Source organism: Colobus angolensis, unplaced genomic scaffold (assembly GCF_000951035.1).
Source record: "Colobus angolensis palliatus isolate OR3802 unplaced genomic scaffold, Cang.pa_1.0 Scaffold74, whole genome shotgun sequence".
Lineage (NCBI taxonomy): Eukaryota > Metazoa > Chordata > Mammalia > Primates > Cercopithecidae > Colobus > Colobus angolensis.
In genome coordinates this window covers 3588885-3604437 of record NW_012121154.1, presented here as the reverse complement: position 1 = coordinate 3604437, position 15553 = coordinate 3588885, and the positions used below count along the sequence as shown (strand labels likewise).

Below are 15553 nucleotides of genomic sequence, written 5' to 3'. Positions count from 1 at the left end.
TGCTTCAGGGTAAAATTGTGATATACAGTGCTTCAAAATGTACCTAAAATTAATGAGAGTAGAGATTCACTCAGCTTACAGGAATAGGTTATATGACTGCTCTTTGAGCTTGCTTGCTAGTAAGTATTATAAGTGTGGCAGGATTCAGTTGGGATTTGCTTTTATTATGCAGTATCACCTAGTGGCAAAGTCTTAGTGGAAGAGATTTGTAACTGGCACCAAGTAATATTTACCTTAACTCAGTTTGAAATATTCCCTCCTCCTGCATTCCCTACCTCATCTGACCATAAGAAAATAATTACAGAATCAAAAAGTCTTTGCATGCCCCCTGTAAAATATTGTATTTTATTTATGTAAATTATATATATACACACACATACACACACACCTATATACATATTCCAGTTTGGTGGTTAAATTAATGAAAATATTAATATAACACAACAGAGAACACAGTTTGATGTTAAGAGATGTTCTTAAGTGGGCGAATTAAGCAAATAAAATTGTTCAGTGAATTGAGTACATAGCGAATTAATTGGTTCACAGATTTTGTACCTGACAAGAATTTTGAAGGCCCAGAAAGATAATTTATCTGTCTCAAGCAAACTGATTCAGTACATCACAAATGCATTTATCTTTCTTGGGAAGAAATGCTGCAGTCTTTCTTTGAGAACAAGATTGTTTTAAGCATTATCTTTATTGATAGCAATGAGTGAAACATCTTACCTCCAAATGATACCCAACTCTGATGAAGGCACAAACTGGATCAAAAGCTCCAGTACCACAAGTCAGAAGGTGCGTCCTGTTATAGTGATGCAAAACCCGAACATAATTTGCACATTCACCCTGAAGCAGGAAAAACAAGGAAGGAATCTGTCAGTATAATAAACATGTTGAGTCCTTTTTGATTTTTGTTTTTTCTAGCCCTAGAAAGCTCATGTTTTACCATAAATCTCTGTTGGGCGAAGGAGGCAAGAGGGGTAGAAGAAAAGAGGACAAGAACTTGGAGAAGAAATTGGGGTTACTGAAACACATTTTGGTTAGCGGTGATGTGTAAATTACATTTTATAACGAGAGTGTATCATTTTTCATGTTTTCTAGTTTACAAGTGAGGAATGAAAAAAGCACTATTCAGAAATTTCTTCAAGTGTAAAAATTCTCATGGCAACATGTTCCACTAAGTAATTAAGCTGTTCCCAACACCGTTGTTTTTTTAAGTACAGTATGAGCAATGCATCAGCATGAAGTCATTGAAACCAAAAATTAGAAAAAATATAGTTATTCATATGGAAATATGCAGTCTTTTTTTCTTTTTTTTTCCAAGACAGGGTCTCACTCTGTTGCCCAGGCTGGAACGTAGTGGTGCAATTTTGGCTCACTGCAGCCTCGCCTTCCCAGGCTCAAGTGATCCTCCCACCTCAGCCTCCAGAGTAGCTGCAACTACTGGAGGAAGTTGCATGTGCCACCAGGCCCAGCTAATCTTTTTGTATCTTTTGTAGAGATGGGGTTTCCCCATGTTGCCCAGGCTAGTCTCAAACTTCTGGGCTCAAGCGATCTACCTGCCTTAGCCTCTCAAAATATACAGTATTTAGGACAAACAGAATTTTAATGTTTTGGAAAGTAAGTCTTATATCCTCACACTCAGAAATTCACATAAAGCACTTTCAGAGAGAATTGCTAAGTAAATTCAGAAAACTAGCCAATAAAACCAACATTTTGTTGTAGAACTATGATAAGATTACTATATTACTGTAAGAAATAGTAGTAGACTGGGAATCAGCAGACTTTTTCTTTAAAGGGCCAGAATGTAAATGTATTTAGTTTGATGAGCTATCTGGTCTCTGTTGCAACTATTCACCTTTGCAGCTATAGCATGAAAGCAGCCAGAAACAATACAAAACTAACTGTGTGGGGCTGTGTTCAGATAAAACTTTATTTATAAAAATAGGCAACAAGCCACCTTGGGCCTAGATGCTCTAGTTTGTCAACATTGGTATTCAACTGTGAGCTTCTTGAGGACAGAATCTATTTTACACATCTCGGCATTTCCCAGTTAATTGAGCATAGCACCTAATACATAACACATGTTAATAAAATTTTAATATATCCATCAGTAAGTGAATTTAATGGGATCAGTATACTGAATTAAAGAAACATTTACAATTGCTTCAAAATCAACTTGGCTAAATTAATTTTAGTAAGCATTCTTTTGACAAATTAGGTGTTGCTATTTCATTAAAAATAAATTATGAAATGAATACTGAACTCTTTTAGTGCCCAGTATTACTTGAAATCAATACACGTAATGATCAGTTAATGTCATGTTTTATAAGGACCTGTTGCAATTTCAGCACTTTAAAGTTTATCCTATAACAGTGTTAGGAGAAAAGGCCAGCGGAATCACTTGGCAAGAATGAGGAGTGCACTATTGAATTGATTATCTACAGCACACAGGTATATTTATTTCTTCAAATTTGCAATCACACGATATTTTATTCTTCAGGTGACCCATATATTTGGTAGAATCTGATCATTCAGGAATGGTGAAAACATCTGTTGTTTGTTTCCATAAGCACCTGCATTTCCTCTCTTGACACACTGTCACATCTGAGAGGGAGCCTATTAGACCACATTTTGGCTCAGCTGAGCTTAGATTGACATGGCCTAAGAATATGTTCAATTAGTCAGCATCATGCTGTGGGTTAAGGCAACAGGAATGTGCTGACTCACTCCTTGGCTGTGACCCAGCTGCTACAGAGAATGAGGAGTTGGTATAATGTGTGTTAGTCATTTATATAGTTTTTTTTTTTTTCTTACTGAAAAAAAGGATAAGTTCACTTCCACAGGCAGATGTCCAGGCCTTCCTCCAGGATGCATTTGTGTCACGAAATCAGCTCGCCACTGCTCATATGTGAAAGTCCTATCACTGACGTCTTAGTGTGTTAGGGACTGTGTCGGGGGCTGATGCACAGCATTTTGCCACTCACACTCAGCAGGGAAACTATAAAGAAAGAGACTATTGCTTCTTAAAGGAGAAGAGACCCTAAAAATATTTAGGAATAGGTAAAATGTGTTTATTTCCTCTCTCAAACTTTTTGTTGACTTTTTTTTCTTCATTCTTTTCTAATTTACTAAACAATGTAAAGTGAAATCTCACAAAGAATGTGCTTAACTGTTCCTAGAAAAAAAAATTACGTGCAATTATTTTTCTGCCAGATACATGGGAAATAAGCATTAGTGTAAGGAATTTATAAACCCAAGTTGATTAAGATATTAAAAAAAAAAAAAAACCAAGATCTCAATGGCATCTCTGCTTCCTTTAACTCTACATTGAAATTAATTTTACATAATTATGTCTTATATGCCTATACATTTTTTTCTTCATGAACCAAATTGCACACATGCTTTTACAAGAGCAATAAAAATTCAGTGATTCAGTTCTTTGTGGTTAACTGGGGATATAATTGATGATTTGTTTAATTTACAATGAATAATACTTACCGCATCTTTTCCCTTCATTATGCATTCTTCCATTTTTAGAGCTGTACTAGGCCAGTGTATCTAAAATAAAAGATAATGTACTATTATGATAACTACATATAAAAATAAACCACACCGAAAACCATTTCACTTTCTTCTATAGTTCAAGACATTTCCATTTTTTTCTATTTTCTGATAAGATACAATGGGGCTTTGTGTTATTCACATAATTATTTGCATAATTAAGAAACTTATCTCTGGGCTTTTACTTTATGATAAATTCTTTTTTTAAAAAAAATATATTTGAAAGTTCACCTCAAGTCTTGGCCCTTCAGAGGACAGCCATGCCTTAACCAGCCCTTTCCCGTATTAAACCTAACTGCTCCTCCAACTCAGGCACATCCTGCAGTTTCTTGTGTTTTTACTACTTAACATAGAACCTGCTGTGTGGTGGGCTCTCCGTAATGTTTGCTGCATACAATGATTAAAGGATGAATGACTCTTTAATGCTGACTTATAATGTATCACCCAGTAACACACCATATTGTCTCTTTGATTATTTATTTTTTATTTATTTATTTATTTATTTTTTGAGACGGAGTCTGGCTCTGTCACCCAGGCTAGAGTGCAGTGACGTGATCTCGGCTCATAGCAACCTCAGCCTCCTGGGTTCAAGCAATTCTCCTGCCTCAGCCTACTGAGTAGCTGGGACTACAGGCACCCGTCACCACACCTGGCTAATTTTTTGTATTTTTAGTAGAGGCGAGGTTTCACAGTGTTAGCCAGGATGGTCTTGGTCTCCTGGCCTCGTGATCTGCCCGCCTCAGCCTCCCAGAGTGATTATTTTTTGAAAACATTGTTTAACTCTACCAATTTCCAACTGAATTTCCAGAAGTTTTCATTGCATTTTAAGTTTATTGTTTTCTTCCTTTATACATTCCTTAAAACTTATGTTTTAAGTTTGTTGGTTTATTCTCTGATAAGTAGAATATATCAAACTTTTCTTTTTCACCTGCAATAGTATCTAGCACTTTCCTGAGACCACAAGCAGAAATCAGTATACCTATACTTGTTAACTGGTTTCACAAATTTCTAATTGCAAAACTTAGTTATTTTTGAAAGAAATTTTTTTCTTTATCACTTTCTTTCCTTTTCTTTTCTCAGACTCCTTTTGGTCCTCTTTCTGCTTAATCTATAGGATTAATTGTACTATGTGCCAGGCACTGTGTTAAGAACTTTATTTTTTCCTTCCTTTGTTTTATCAATTTATGTGCAGAGGTTTGAGTTTGTTATATTACTTAATTCATGATTCCTTTTCATCAACACTCTTAAAAGGTTCCTCTTTTATTTTAGTTAATTATTTATTTCCTTATTCCCACTCCATGTTTTATTTCCATTCCCCCAGGAGGCAACTATTGTATCCTGTTGCAGGTACCTTATTTATTTGTATGTATTCTTATAAAGTGTATACTACTGCTTTTTGTGCATATATTTCTGATTTATGTAAATAGTATTGAAGCTAAATCTTATCTCTTTCTTATCTTTTTCACTAAGAACTGGGTTTTTGAGGTCCCTCAGTAGTCCTGTGCACACATATAGTCTGCCGTTTCTGAGTGTTTTGTAATGTTAAGGTGTGGTTCCCCCACATTTTCTTATGAACTCTCCGAGCGATGGATACCCAGATTGCTTCCAAGTCTCTATGACATCAAATAAATTGTTACCTTTTTATACATGCCCTTTTTGGATCTGTGTAAGAAAATCGTTGGTATATATACATGAGATAAGAATTACTGGGTCTCAGGGCAAGTAAGTATTGCATCTGTGAATGTAGTACCAGACCGCTCTCCAGAATGGCTACATGTCTATACCGGCAATCCACGCCCCCATACCCTCACTTAGCATTATCAAGTTTTCCAATTTTTGTGCCAAGTGCTTTAAACATAATATCTAATTTAATCCTTACCACAGCTTTATCAAAGAGATACTATTATTTTGGGAGTTTCTTTTAAAAACTCTTATTTATCTGTGCAAACCCACATTCCAATAAATCTATGGGTGGAAACAAAGGAATGTGATACATTTGAGTAACTGTAGCAACTGGTCAGTTACCAAATGCTTTTGTGGCTCAAGAGTTTAAGTCTCCACTTAACATTGTTTATCCCCACATCTGCTGGATCAATCACCTTCCCTCATCAGAATGAAAAAGCTCAGTCCACCTCCTTTCTTAGGTTCCCTGGGAGTTTCAAGGGAGCACCATCTCATGCAACCATATCAATTTCATGGGCTCAGCTGGTCAGGTGATTTATCTTGGCAGGATGTTGGTTCTCATCAAAACACTCTACAGGTTTTACTTAATTGCCTCCATCAAAGCCAGATGATATGATTAGGCTATGTGTCCCCACCCAAATCTCATCTTGAATGGTAATTCCCATAATCCCCATTTTTCAAGGGAGAAACCAGGTGGAGGTAATTGAATCATGGAGGCAGTTTCCTCCACGCTGTTCTCGTGATACTGAGTGAGTTCTCACAAGATCTGATTGTTTCATAAGGGGCTTTTCCCTCTTAGCTCGGCACTTCTTCCTGCTACCTTGTGAAGAAGGTGCTTCGCTTCCCCTTCACTTTCCAGCATATTGGAAGTTTCCTGAGGCCTCCCTGGCCATGCTGAACTGTGAGTCAATTAAACCTCTTTCCTTTAAAAATTATCCAATCTCGGTAGTTCTTTATAGCAGTATGAAAATGGATTAATACCCCAGGCTACCTAAGAATTTGATGAAGGAGTCAAAATAACACAGCCAAGTAGCATGGGCCTCTCAAGACATCATTAATATTTTTACAAACAACCTCTTTCTCCTCAGGATGCTTAAGAATCCTCATAGACCTTGGTGGAGAAGGATTCAGGTAGAGCCTTTTCCAGTCCAGTGTCAATGTTTACTGTTGTTAGACTGTATTGGTAGGCCTATGACAACAAGACAGACTCTTCTGTCTACAGCAGTTTGTTTGTTCCCTTAAAGTCTCTATTATCTTCTGCCTCCCCTTCCTCTATCCATCACCATCCCAGCTTATGCTCTGTCAGCCTGGAAAGACATTCTGATTATCGAACAAAATATTAGATGTTGCTGATTCGTGGTATTTTTTTTATTTAGTGGTAAATTGTAATTATTTTTAGGTTAGGAGCCAACATTTAAAAAATTAAAAATCTTGCATAAAAATCCCTATTTCCGATTTCCCTAGAAAAATATGATGAAATGCAACATTAGGCATGCATTCCTGTGTGGCAACATTCCTCTGGAGTTGAAATGGAACAGATATTTTGATTTGTTTCAGACTTTTCTTTTACATGAGTGATTTCTACAGGCATTTTAGTTTCCAAAATCTCATGTTTGTTTGAATCCTAAATATGTTCAAGATTCAGCTTTTTTAGGACAGGTGTAGTGGCTCATACCTGTAATCCCAGCACTTTGGGAGGCTGAGGCAGGTGGATCACCTGAGATCAGGAGTTCGAGACCAGCCTGACCAACATGGTGAAATCGTGTCTCTATAAAAAATACAAAACTAGCAAGGCACGGTGGTGTGCACCTGTAGTCCCAGCTGCTCCAGAGGCTGAGACAGGAGAATTGCTTGAACCCGGGGGACAAAGGTTGCAGTGAGCCAAGATCCCGCCACTACACTCCAGCCTGGGCGACAGAGTGAGACTCCATCTCAATTAAAAAAAAAAAAAAGGAAAAATAAATAAGACTTACGCTTTTGCTTTTTCTTAAAGCCATGCCCTGTAAAATATCAGGTAAGGCATGTATATCCCACAAGTGAAAGAGGTGTGTCACTTAACTTACACATTATGTAGCCCAATCCAGCTCCTGATACATGAGTAATATTGGGAGTTTATCAAAGTGGTGATAATACCATTTTATAGTGATAAATGCTATCTGATTTATTTTATTATCATAGAAACAAGCACTCTATGGTTTGAATTATAGGCATAAAATGTTACTTTGATGTTCTTATTCATTGGTGCAATGAGCCCCAAGCAGTATTTTACTAACAATATTCAGCATGAGGTGTTCTTTAATTTTCATAGTGTAGTGTATAAACTTTTAAAGGAAAACACAATTTTGGCATATAAACTTTAGGTGAAAGCACAGTTTTGTTTTTGATGTTGCAACACAAGAAAAGATAAACACAGAAAGAATGGTGATATAAAAGAAAACCAATCCTAAAGCAAAAAGCACACACGTAAAATAGTAGAATAGATGTTGATGTTGGCAGTAAATCCATCAGTGGGTTATGTACGATTTAGGAAAGATATCAGCCAATATCCGGTTCAAGTGCAGCTTTGCATACACCTGAGTGGAGTCACTGACCCCACTATAGGGTGAATTCTAGAAGTGAGGCTGCAGAGTTTACAAACTTGACCTGATCTATTATTTTGGAAAACCATTCTTGAACTCAGGGATAGATTTTAATAAATAACCTCTAAGACCCATTCTAATTTGAGATTCAATTTGATTTGGGAATTATGATTTTACTGTAGATGTATAAATTATTCAAATAGATAGGCTAGAACATGTGCATGTATATATAGACTATGTTACAAATATATGTATTTTATCATGTATATAATAAAATATAAATTCATTTAGGGTCATCTGTCAGGAAAGATTTTCATGACTAATTCCCTTATCAATGTAACTAGATTAGATAATACCTCTTCCATAATAATGCATTATATTTATAACATAACTTCCGAGATATAGGCTCTGCTTCTTTTTACAATAGTATCATCCCTTCTTACTCATTTTTCATTATTATGTAAAATGAAGACTTCTTTAAACTTTAGTTTTACCGCATATTGCTCTGTATTCCCCTAAATAATGGTTTCAAAATGATCATTTCCAGTTAAACACACTGTTTAGGGGTTAATTCTCCATAGCATTTTTATACATCTTTTGACAGCTTTTATTCCAGAATATCTTTTCAGATAGCCTGAAAAGAGAGAAATAGAATCTCCCTCCAGGGTAAATGGAAGATTTGTTTCCTGACCGGGAGATAAAGATTATATCTTCCTCTAGACAAAGTTTAGACAGTTTTGCTAACAGCCCCCTTATAAGATTGGGAGCTTCCTAAGCTTGGGGTCCCTGAGATGTGACACACATCCACTGAGTGCAGTGTCTACCTAGGCTGCCACACATCACCTCCTGCAGGACTTGAGGGGCAAAGACACTGATGGAAACAAGAAGCTCTTGCTGCCTGCTGTGCCATGAGTAATAGAGTCTTTTGTCTCTGACCCAAGAGTCTAATGTTTTCTGACAACATCTATGAAACTGTGACAGGCTAACCCGTCTTGAGAGCAAGATAAAATCTCAGACCCTTCACAGTTTTTGTCACAAAGATATTATGTGATGGTGAAGACAATAATGGCTTTTCTAGGATTGCCAGAACATGCATTGTTCCTAGCAGCAAAACTAACAATGGCAATTGCTGTAAGAATAACAAAACTATTCTTTCAGGTGCATTTCCCAAAGAGTTTCACAACAAAATCTTTGCTGATGTTTTTTCAACAGTTAGTATTTCTCGCTCCTTTAATCCCTCATAGTGTTCTTATTTTCTCTATCTAGGACAACAATGATGTGTACTTAATTTTAGCTCTCTTATTAGACTATAAATTACAGAGGGCAAGGCAGTGACTTATTTCTGTCTCACTACCAGTGCCTATCTGGCTCAATGTCTTAAGCACAGTCTCTGCTTTTCAACGTCTGTTGATTGGCTTGTATCAGTCAATATGCCTTTTATCACATTCTTGGTAAAGTCAATCTGTCAAAGGAGATTACACTGAAGTTTGAGAGATCAGGTTTGTTGGCATGAAAATGCTATAACATGTTAAATGAATAAAACAAGTAAAATTTTCCAGTTTAATCAGGAAGGAAATACTGCAGGATGTTAGCAATAACCTAGGCTCTTAAAGACTCATAGGATTTCTGAGGAAAGATAGACGGATGTCGAACAGATCACTGAGTAGATGGAAGAGAGACAGAAGATAAGTATGAACATGCTCTAAAGTTCAACACATAGGGACTCTCCAAAGGAGTAGCAGAAATATGGGTTTACTAAAGTTTTATTGTTGTTATTTTGGTTTGTTTGGTATTTTTAAACAGTTTAATAGGCTCAGAACTGCATCCAAACGTTAACTCAGGTGACAATATATGGCAAAGAAAGACCTCACTGGAAATGGAAAGTTATTTTTTAAAACCATCACATAAAAACATTCTGCCAAGCTAGTCAGGGAAATGATTTTCTTCATTTGTTTTGGCAGTCAGGATGCCTTTTGGTTCTGCTCCAGAGTTTAGCATCAACAAAAACCCATAAAATTAGGCTATTTGTTCTGCACAAAACATTTTTAAAGGCCGTTAAACAACAGCGTGTAATGTGATTTCCAAAATCTCTGTACCAAAAAAGATGCAAAAAGCAAGAGGTTAAATACACATCATTTCATCACAATACCCCTACAATATAATTTAATCATTCCACTGCACATTAACAAGCCATTTACTGTTTTTGCATATCTCAATGGAGAAAAATAAAATAAAGTATAAATTAAATTACAAGGTAATTTTCTTTCTGGACTCCCCACTGAGTCACATAATTATACCAGGATTAAGGATCTAACAGCTTATTGTTACAAGATGTTATGACACTCAGAGATTTAGGAGAGCACAAACAAACTAATGAATATGAAATAATTTTTAACTGTAAAAATTAGATTATCTTTTTATTTAAAAAGAGTAAATAAAACAATCCAGTTAATATGTCTATCTTCATAGAATATATTTTAAGTGACTAAGCCTATATAATTTTATCTTATATTCTCTTCCTATTTCTATTATTCTAATGAAAAGTGTTTGCCTACATTTGGAGTTTTCTTTCTATATTTACATCTATGTACTGCACCAGTGTCCATCAATGTACATCTTAATTATAGATCTTATAAATATTATTAAAAACAAGAAAATATATTTTGAATATAACACATTAAAATAATCTTAATGGTTTATAAATGATAATCTTTAACCTGACACACATTATCTGTCATTGTGTTTATGCTTTTATACTTAATTATAATGACTGTCATTATTCAAGTAGTTTATATGCCAGAATTATAATATTTTGAACTATGGACAAAATTTGTACTTTAAAAAGCTTATTCTCCTAAGCATTTGAACTAGAAAAATATGACAACTACACACAAACGTTTGTAGCCTGATGTATTGTCTTTTGTATGGATAAAATTTATTCAATTAGTATCATTAATGTGAAATGCCATCTGACTTTTATGTGCAAATTGTACATAAATGCCTTTCTTCTATTCAATAAAAAATTAAATTCTAAAATACAATAACTTTTTTCACCTTTGATACAATAAAGTTGAATAAATGAGAAAGATATGAATATTTTTATAAACAGAATTATCTAAAAGAACTATAATATGTATAGATATCCAAATTAAGTAGTGTAATTTTGACTTTTTTTTTTTTTTCTGAGATAGAGTTTCGCTCTTGTTGCCCAGGCTGGAGTGCAATGGCACGATCTCGGCTCACCACAACCTCCACCTCCCAGGTTCAAGTGATTCTCCTGCCTCAGCCTCCCAAGTAGCTGGGATTACAGGGATGCGCCACCATGCCCGGCTAATTTTTTTGTATTTTAAGTAGAGACAGGGTTTCTCCATGTTGGCTGGGCTGGTCTTGAACTCCTGACCTTGGTGATCTGCCCACCTTGGTCTCCCAAAGTGCTGGAATTACAGGCGTGAGCCACTACACCGGGCCCAGTTTTAGCTTTAAATTATAGTAGTGAGAATAATTTTAGAAAAACAAGCTGAAATTTAGAAAGATAAAAACTATAGATCAAAGTTTCTAAAACTGAAAGTTTATTACCAAATATGAAATATTCTATGAGTTCTGCCAAAATATGGCTTAAATATATAAACAGATTCATTTTTTATTTTTTCATGAAATGGAAAAAAAGAAAATAAAATTTTATACATTAAACAAGTATTCATATCTTCCAGAGAATAATTTTGATTTATTTTTTAGGAAGTCTTAGTAACTCTCAAATGTGTACAGATTGCAAGGGGATATTCAGACAGAACATAGACAGGATAACTTGTTATCTGTGATTGAATACTGGAGTCTCCTGGGGCTCTCAATCCTTACTATAAGTAAACAAAGGGTGTACAGTTACATATAATACCAGTCAGTGGTTTCTTCTCTACTACTCTCACCAGCAACTAATTGTTATACTAGTTCATAACCATTACTAGGGTAAAATGCAGGCATGCAAAGGGAATAAGAGCTAAGGAGAAAGAAACACCTCATAACAGAGGCGGAACTAGCAAAACTAATGGCACACTGAAGACCAATATGGAAGTTGATCTCAAAGCAATAACCTGGTTCTCAACGATGGCTTCTAGTACAGATGTACCTGGTTTTCAATTCTAACTGCCACTTACTGGCTTCATGGCTCTACTCTCATTTTCCATCCATTTATTCATCATGCTGCTGTCAAAGTAATCACTAAACTACAAATCTAACTATTTTATGCCCATATTGAGACTCCTGCATTGCCAGTGACTCCTGCATTGCCTAGAAGATTCCGTTTCAATAGCATTGCAGTCAGTATTCTTCATGAACTAGTTTGTGGTTCCCATCCTTAACTCTTACTACATAACCTTTTCCCACCCACATGCCCCCAATCTATCTATTTACTTCAGGCCAAAACATTAGTCATTATTCTACACTGCTCTGAAATTTCTGTCCTTCCTACTCCTACTTTCTATGTTCTCACTCCCAATCAAAATTCTATTATTCAAAGTCCAATTGAAATTATATCTCCTCCAGGAACCACTCCTAAAATACTTTCTTAGCATTTTATTTGAACCTTTATTGTCTATTCAAATTGTGCCACTTATGGCACATGTATATCTATCTTGTCTATTATATTATAAATATTTTAGGGTAGGCACTGTTTTATTCATTTTTGCATACTTTGTGTCCCCATATACCTTTCTAGAACTTAGTTAAATAACACCTAAAAATATGTAATACTTTTATCCCTCACTTTCTATGGTAGCACATTAGAATCATCTAGCTTCATTAATAACAATGAAAACAGCAAATATTAAGGCGGTGCTTACTATGTTCCAGGCACTGTTCTAGGCACTTAATAACTCACTTAATCTTCTCACAAAAGTGAAGAGAAAGATGCTATGGCTATCTGTTCTTACAGTTAAGAGAACTGAGAAACAGAGCTGTAGACTAACTTGCCCGGAATCACTCATCTAATAAGAGGTAGTGTTCAGATGGGAGCCCTAACAACATGGCTATAGAATCTGTGTTCTTTGCTGTTACACTCTGGTTTCTGCTCTCTTCAAAAAGTCCTCTAATATAATTGAATTAAAATAATTTAAAATAAAATAAAAACTAAAATTAACATGTTGGCTTTAATTGTTAAACACAAACAATAAGGAAACACAAACAAATATACTAGATCTAGTGCTTCTTTTTGGTAAATATAAATAAATATGAATATGAATAACTAAAAAAGTTTTTTTCATAGAAAAGAGAAAATGACAGAGAAATGCTTTCAACATTTTTAGGTGCAATGCAGAAAACCTTACCATGCATAACATCCAGAGGAATTTTATTTTTGGTTAACACTAATTTTAGCTGACTAAACAATATTATCACAACCACTATTTCAAAATGCCATTACAGACTGGGTGCAGTGGCTCACACCTATAATCCTAGCACTTTAAGAGCCCTGGGCGGGTGGATTACCTCAGGTCAGGAGTGCGAGACCAGCCTGGCCAACATGGTGAAACTGTCTCCACCAAAAATATAAAACAAAACTAGCTGGGTGTAGTGGCACATACTTGTAATCCCAACTACTTGGGAACTGAGGCAAGAGAATCGATTGAACCCTAGAGGCGAAGGGTGCAGTGAGCTGAGATCACGCCACTGCACTCCAGCCTGGGTGACAGAGTGAGACTCCTTCTAAAATAAATAAATAAATAAATAAATGAATGAATAAATAAATAAAATGCTAGTACACAGTATTAAAATGTGTTAAAGTCACAGGGGATGTTTTTTCCATACTTTTTTTTTTCAAATAATTGAATTACAGATAACAGAATAGTTGTGCAAATAGTGGGCTGACTGTAACAAAATACCAAGATATTTTGTAGTTATTACTTTTGTTTTTTATAGCTAATATATTCAATTATTCATGAATTGCTGTTTTAGCTATTTAAAACTTAACAATTTTACTGAATCTATTTAAATCTTCTTAGACTTAAGTTCAATTAAATTATACCAGCAACTGAAGTTTAAATAACTATGCATTATGTAGAAATAAAATGCAATTCTGCCGAATGAAAGCTCCTAACCAGAAAATCTAGTCATCACATAATAAAATGTCGTTATCTCTTCCGGTCACATCTTGAAATTACAAGAGTTATAAATAAATTGCAGGGAATGGGTATGAGAAGAAACATATACATTTATTTTCAAATTATCTATTAATAGATTGGATGTTCTTCCTCAATACAGAACTATAATTTAACAATTGAGTAGTAAGTGAAAGAAAAGTTAATGAGGACTCTTTAATAAAAAAAGAGAAAAAATGAAAGGCAATTTAAACATGAATAGCCATGAATGCCAATAGTTAGAGCCCTATCCCAATTTAGAGACTTTGAAGCTTATAAATACTTCTTTTTTTTTTTTTTTTTAAGAAACAAATGCAGATGTGGGTTGAATCTACGGTCAATCAAGTGGAAAAAGTTTACGAGGATGTTTTGTTTTTCCCTTTCCAAGTATTCTATCCATACAAGGTCCTGATATTGTCACATTATGATCAGAAAGTCTCAGATGCTTTAATTTTTTACTTAGATAATAGTTTTCTTTAGTTCAGCTAAAGGTCTTTTTGCACTAAAGGACACTAGAGAAAGCAAAATAAATAAATAAATAATAAATACAAACAACAACAAAAACACATTTTTTTTTCAATTTCTTAGAATGTTAAATCAGAATTTGACTGAAACCAGAATTCTCATCTAAGAAGTCTTACATTATCTGGGGATTTTAGAGAGTTTTAGATAGAGTAAAATGCAAAAGCTATTCTCTTTGAGGAGGTGGGAGATGCTCACATTAGATAATGCAAATGGAGTTACTAAATTGGAAGTTTTAGAGTGAAGAGTACACTTTAGTGTCAGCACTGAGTTTTGCAGTTTGTAGTGAGGGTTTAGGGTCTTTAATGAATGTTACATAGGTACAACAGAGCAGAAATTCATTGGGAAAGAGTATTATCGCATGGTCTGGGAATGCAGTGAGTTAAATAATTTAGAAAGCAAAGACATTATCTAAAAACACTAATACAGTACAATAAGTTTATTAAATTACAGATTCTTATCTATTTCAAAATTTGGAAAAATTATCCTTATAAGTGTGTATATTCATGTAAGTTCTGGTTATTATTTAGAAAATAATTATTTAGTACCACATAGAGGACCGGTATTTCCAGGACCAGTAAGGATGCTTAATATCCCAGCATTTCACAATCCTCATGCACATTACAATCATCTGGGAGAGTTTCAGAACGTACCACTATTTAGTCCTCACATCAGTATAGAGGTAGAGCCAAGACACAAATATTATTCACACAATCCTCAGGTGTTTACTAACGTGCAGCCAAGGTTGCAATTACGGCCACACTGTGAAACAGGATTCCCTGTTTGCCAGAGCAGAAGTGCGTAGGTGGTGGATAGGTGGCTTGGGATATAAGGGTAAGTAGAAGGCAGACAAAATTAACCTAAATGAAATTCATCAGTAACTAGTCTGAAAGTGGTTGTGATAATAAGTACAATAAAATTTGCAAGAGGCCGGGTGCGGTGGCTCACGTCTATAATCCCAGCACTTTGGGAGGCCGAGGCGGATGGATCATGTGGTCAGGGGATCAAGACCATCCTGGCTAACACGGTGAAAACCCGTCTCTACTAAAAATACAAAAAAATTAGCCGGGCATGGTGGCG

General features: G+C 35.2%; 1 protein-coding gene across 2 annotated transcripts in view; it reads right to left on the bottom strand.

The window, feature by feature from the left end:
• SEMA3E (sema domain, immunoglobulin domain (Ig), short basic domain, secreted, (semaphorin) 3E) overlaps nucleotides 1-15553 on the bottom strand; it is a 279602-nt gene that overhangs the window by 94728 nt on the left and 169321 nt on the right. For both annotated transcript variants that reach the window (XM_011927688.1, XM_011927689.1), the window contains exons 3-4: nucleotides 3502-3561; nucleotides 727-846 (exon numbers count right to left, since the gene is read on the bottom strand). In XM_011927688.1, coding sequence (XP_011783078.1) covers nucleotides 727-846; nucleotides 3502-3561 — 180 coding nt within the window. The remainder of the gene's footprint in view (nucleotides 1-726; nucleotides 847-3501; nucleotides 3562-15553) is intronic.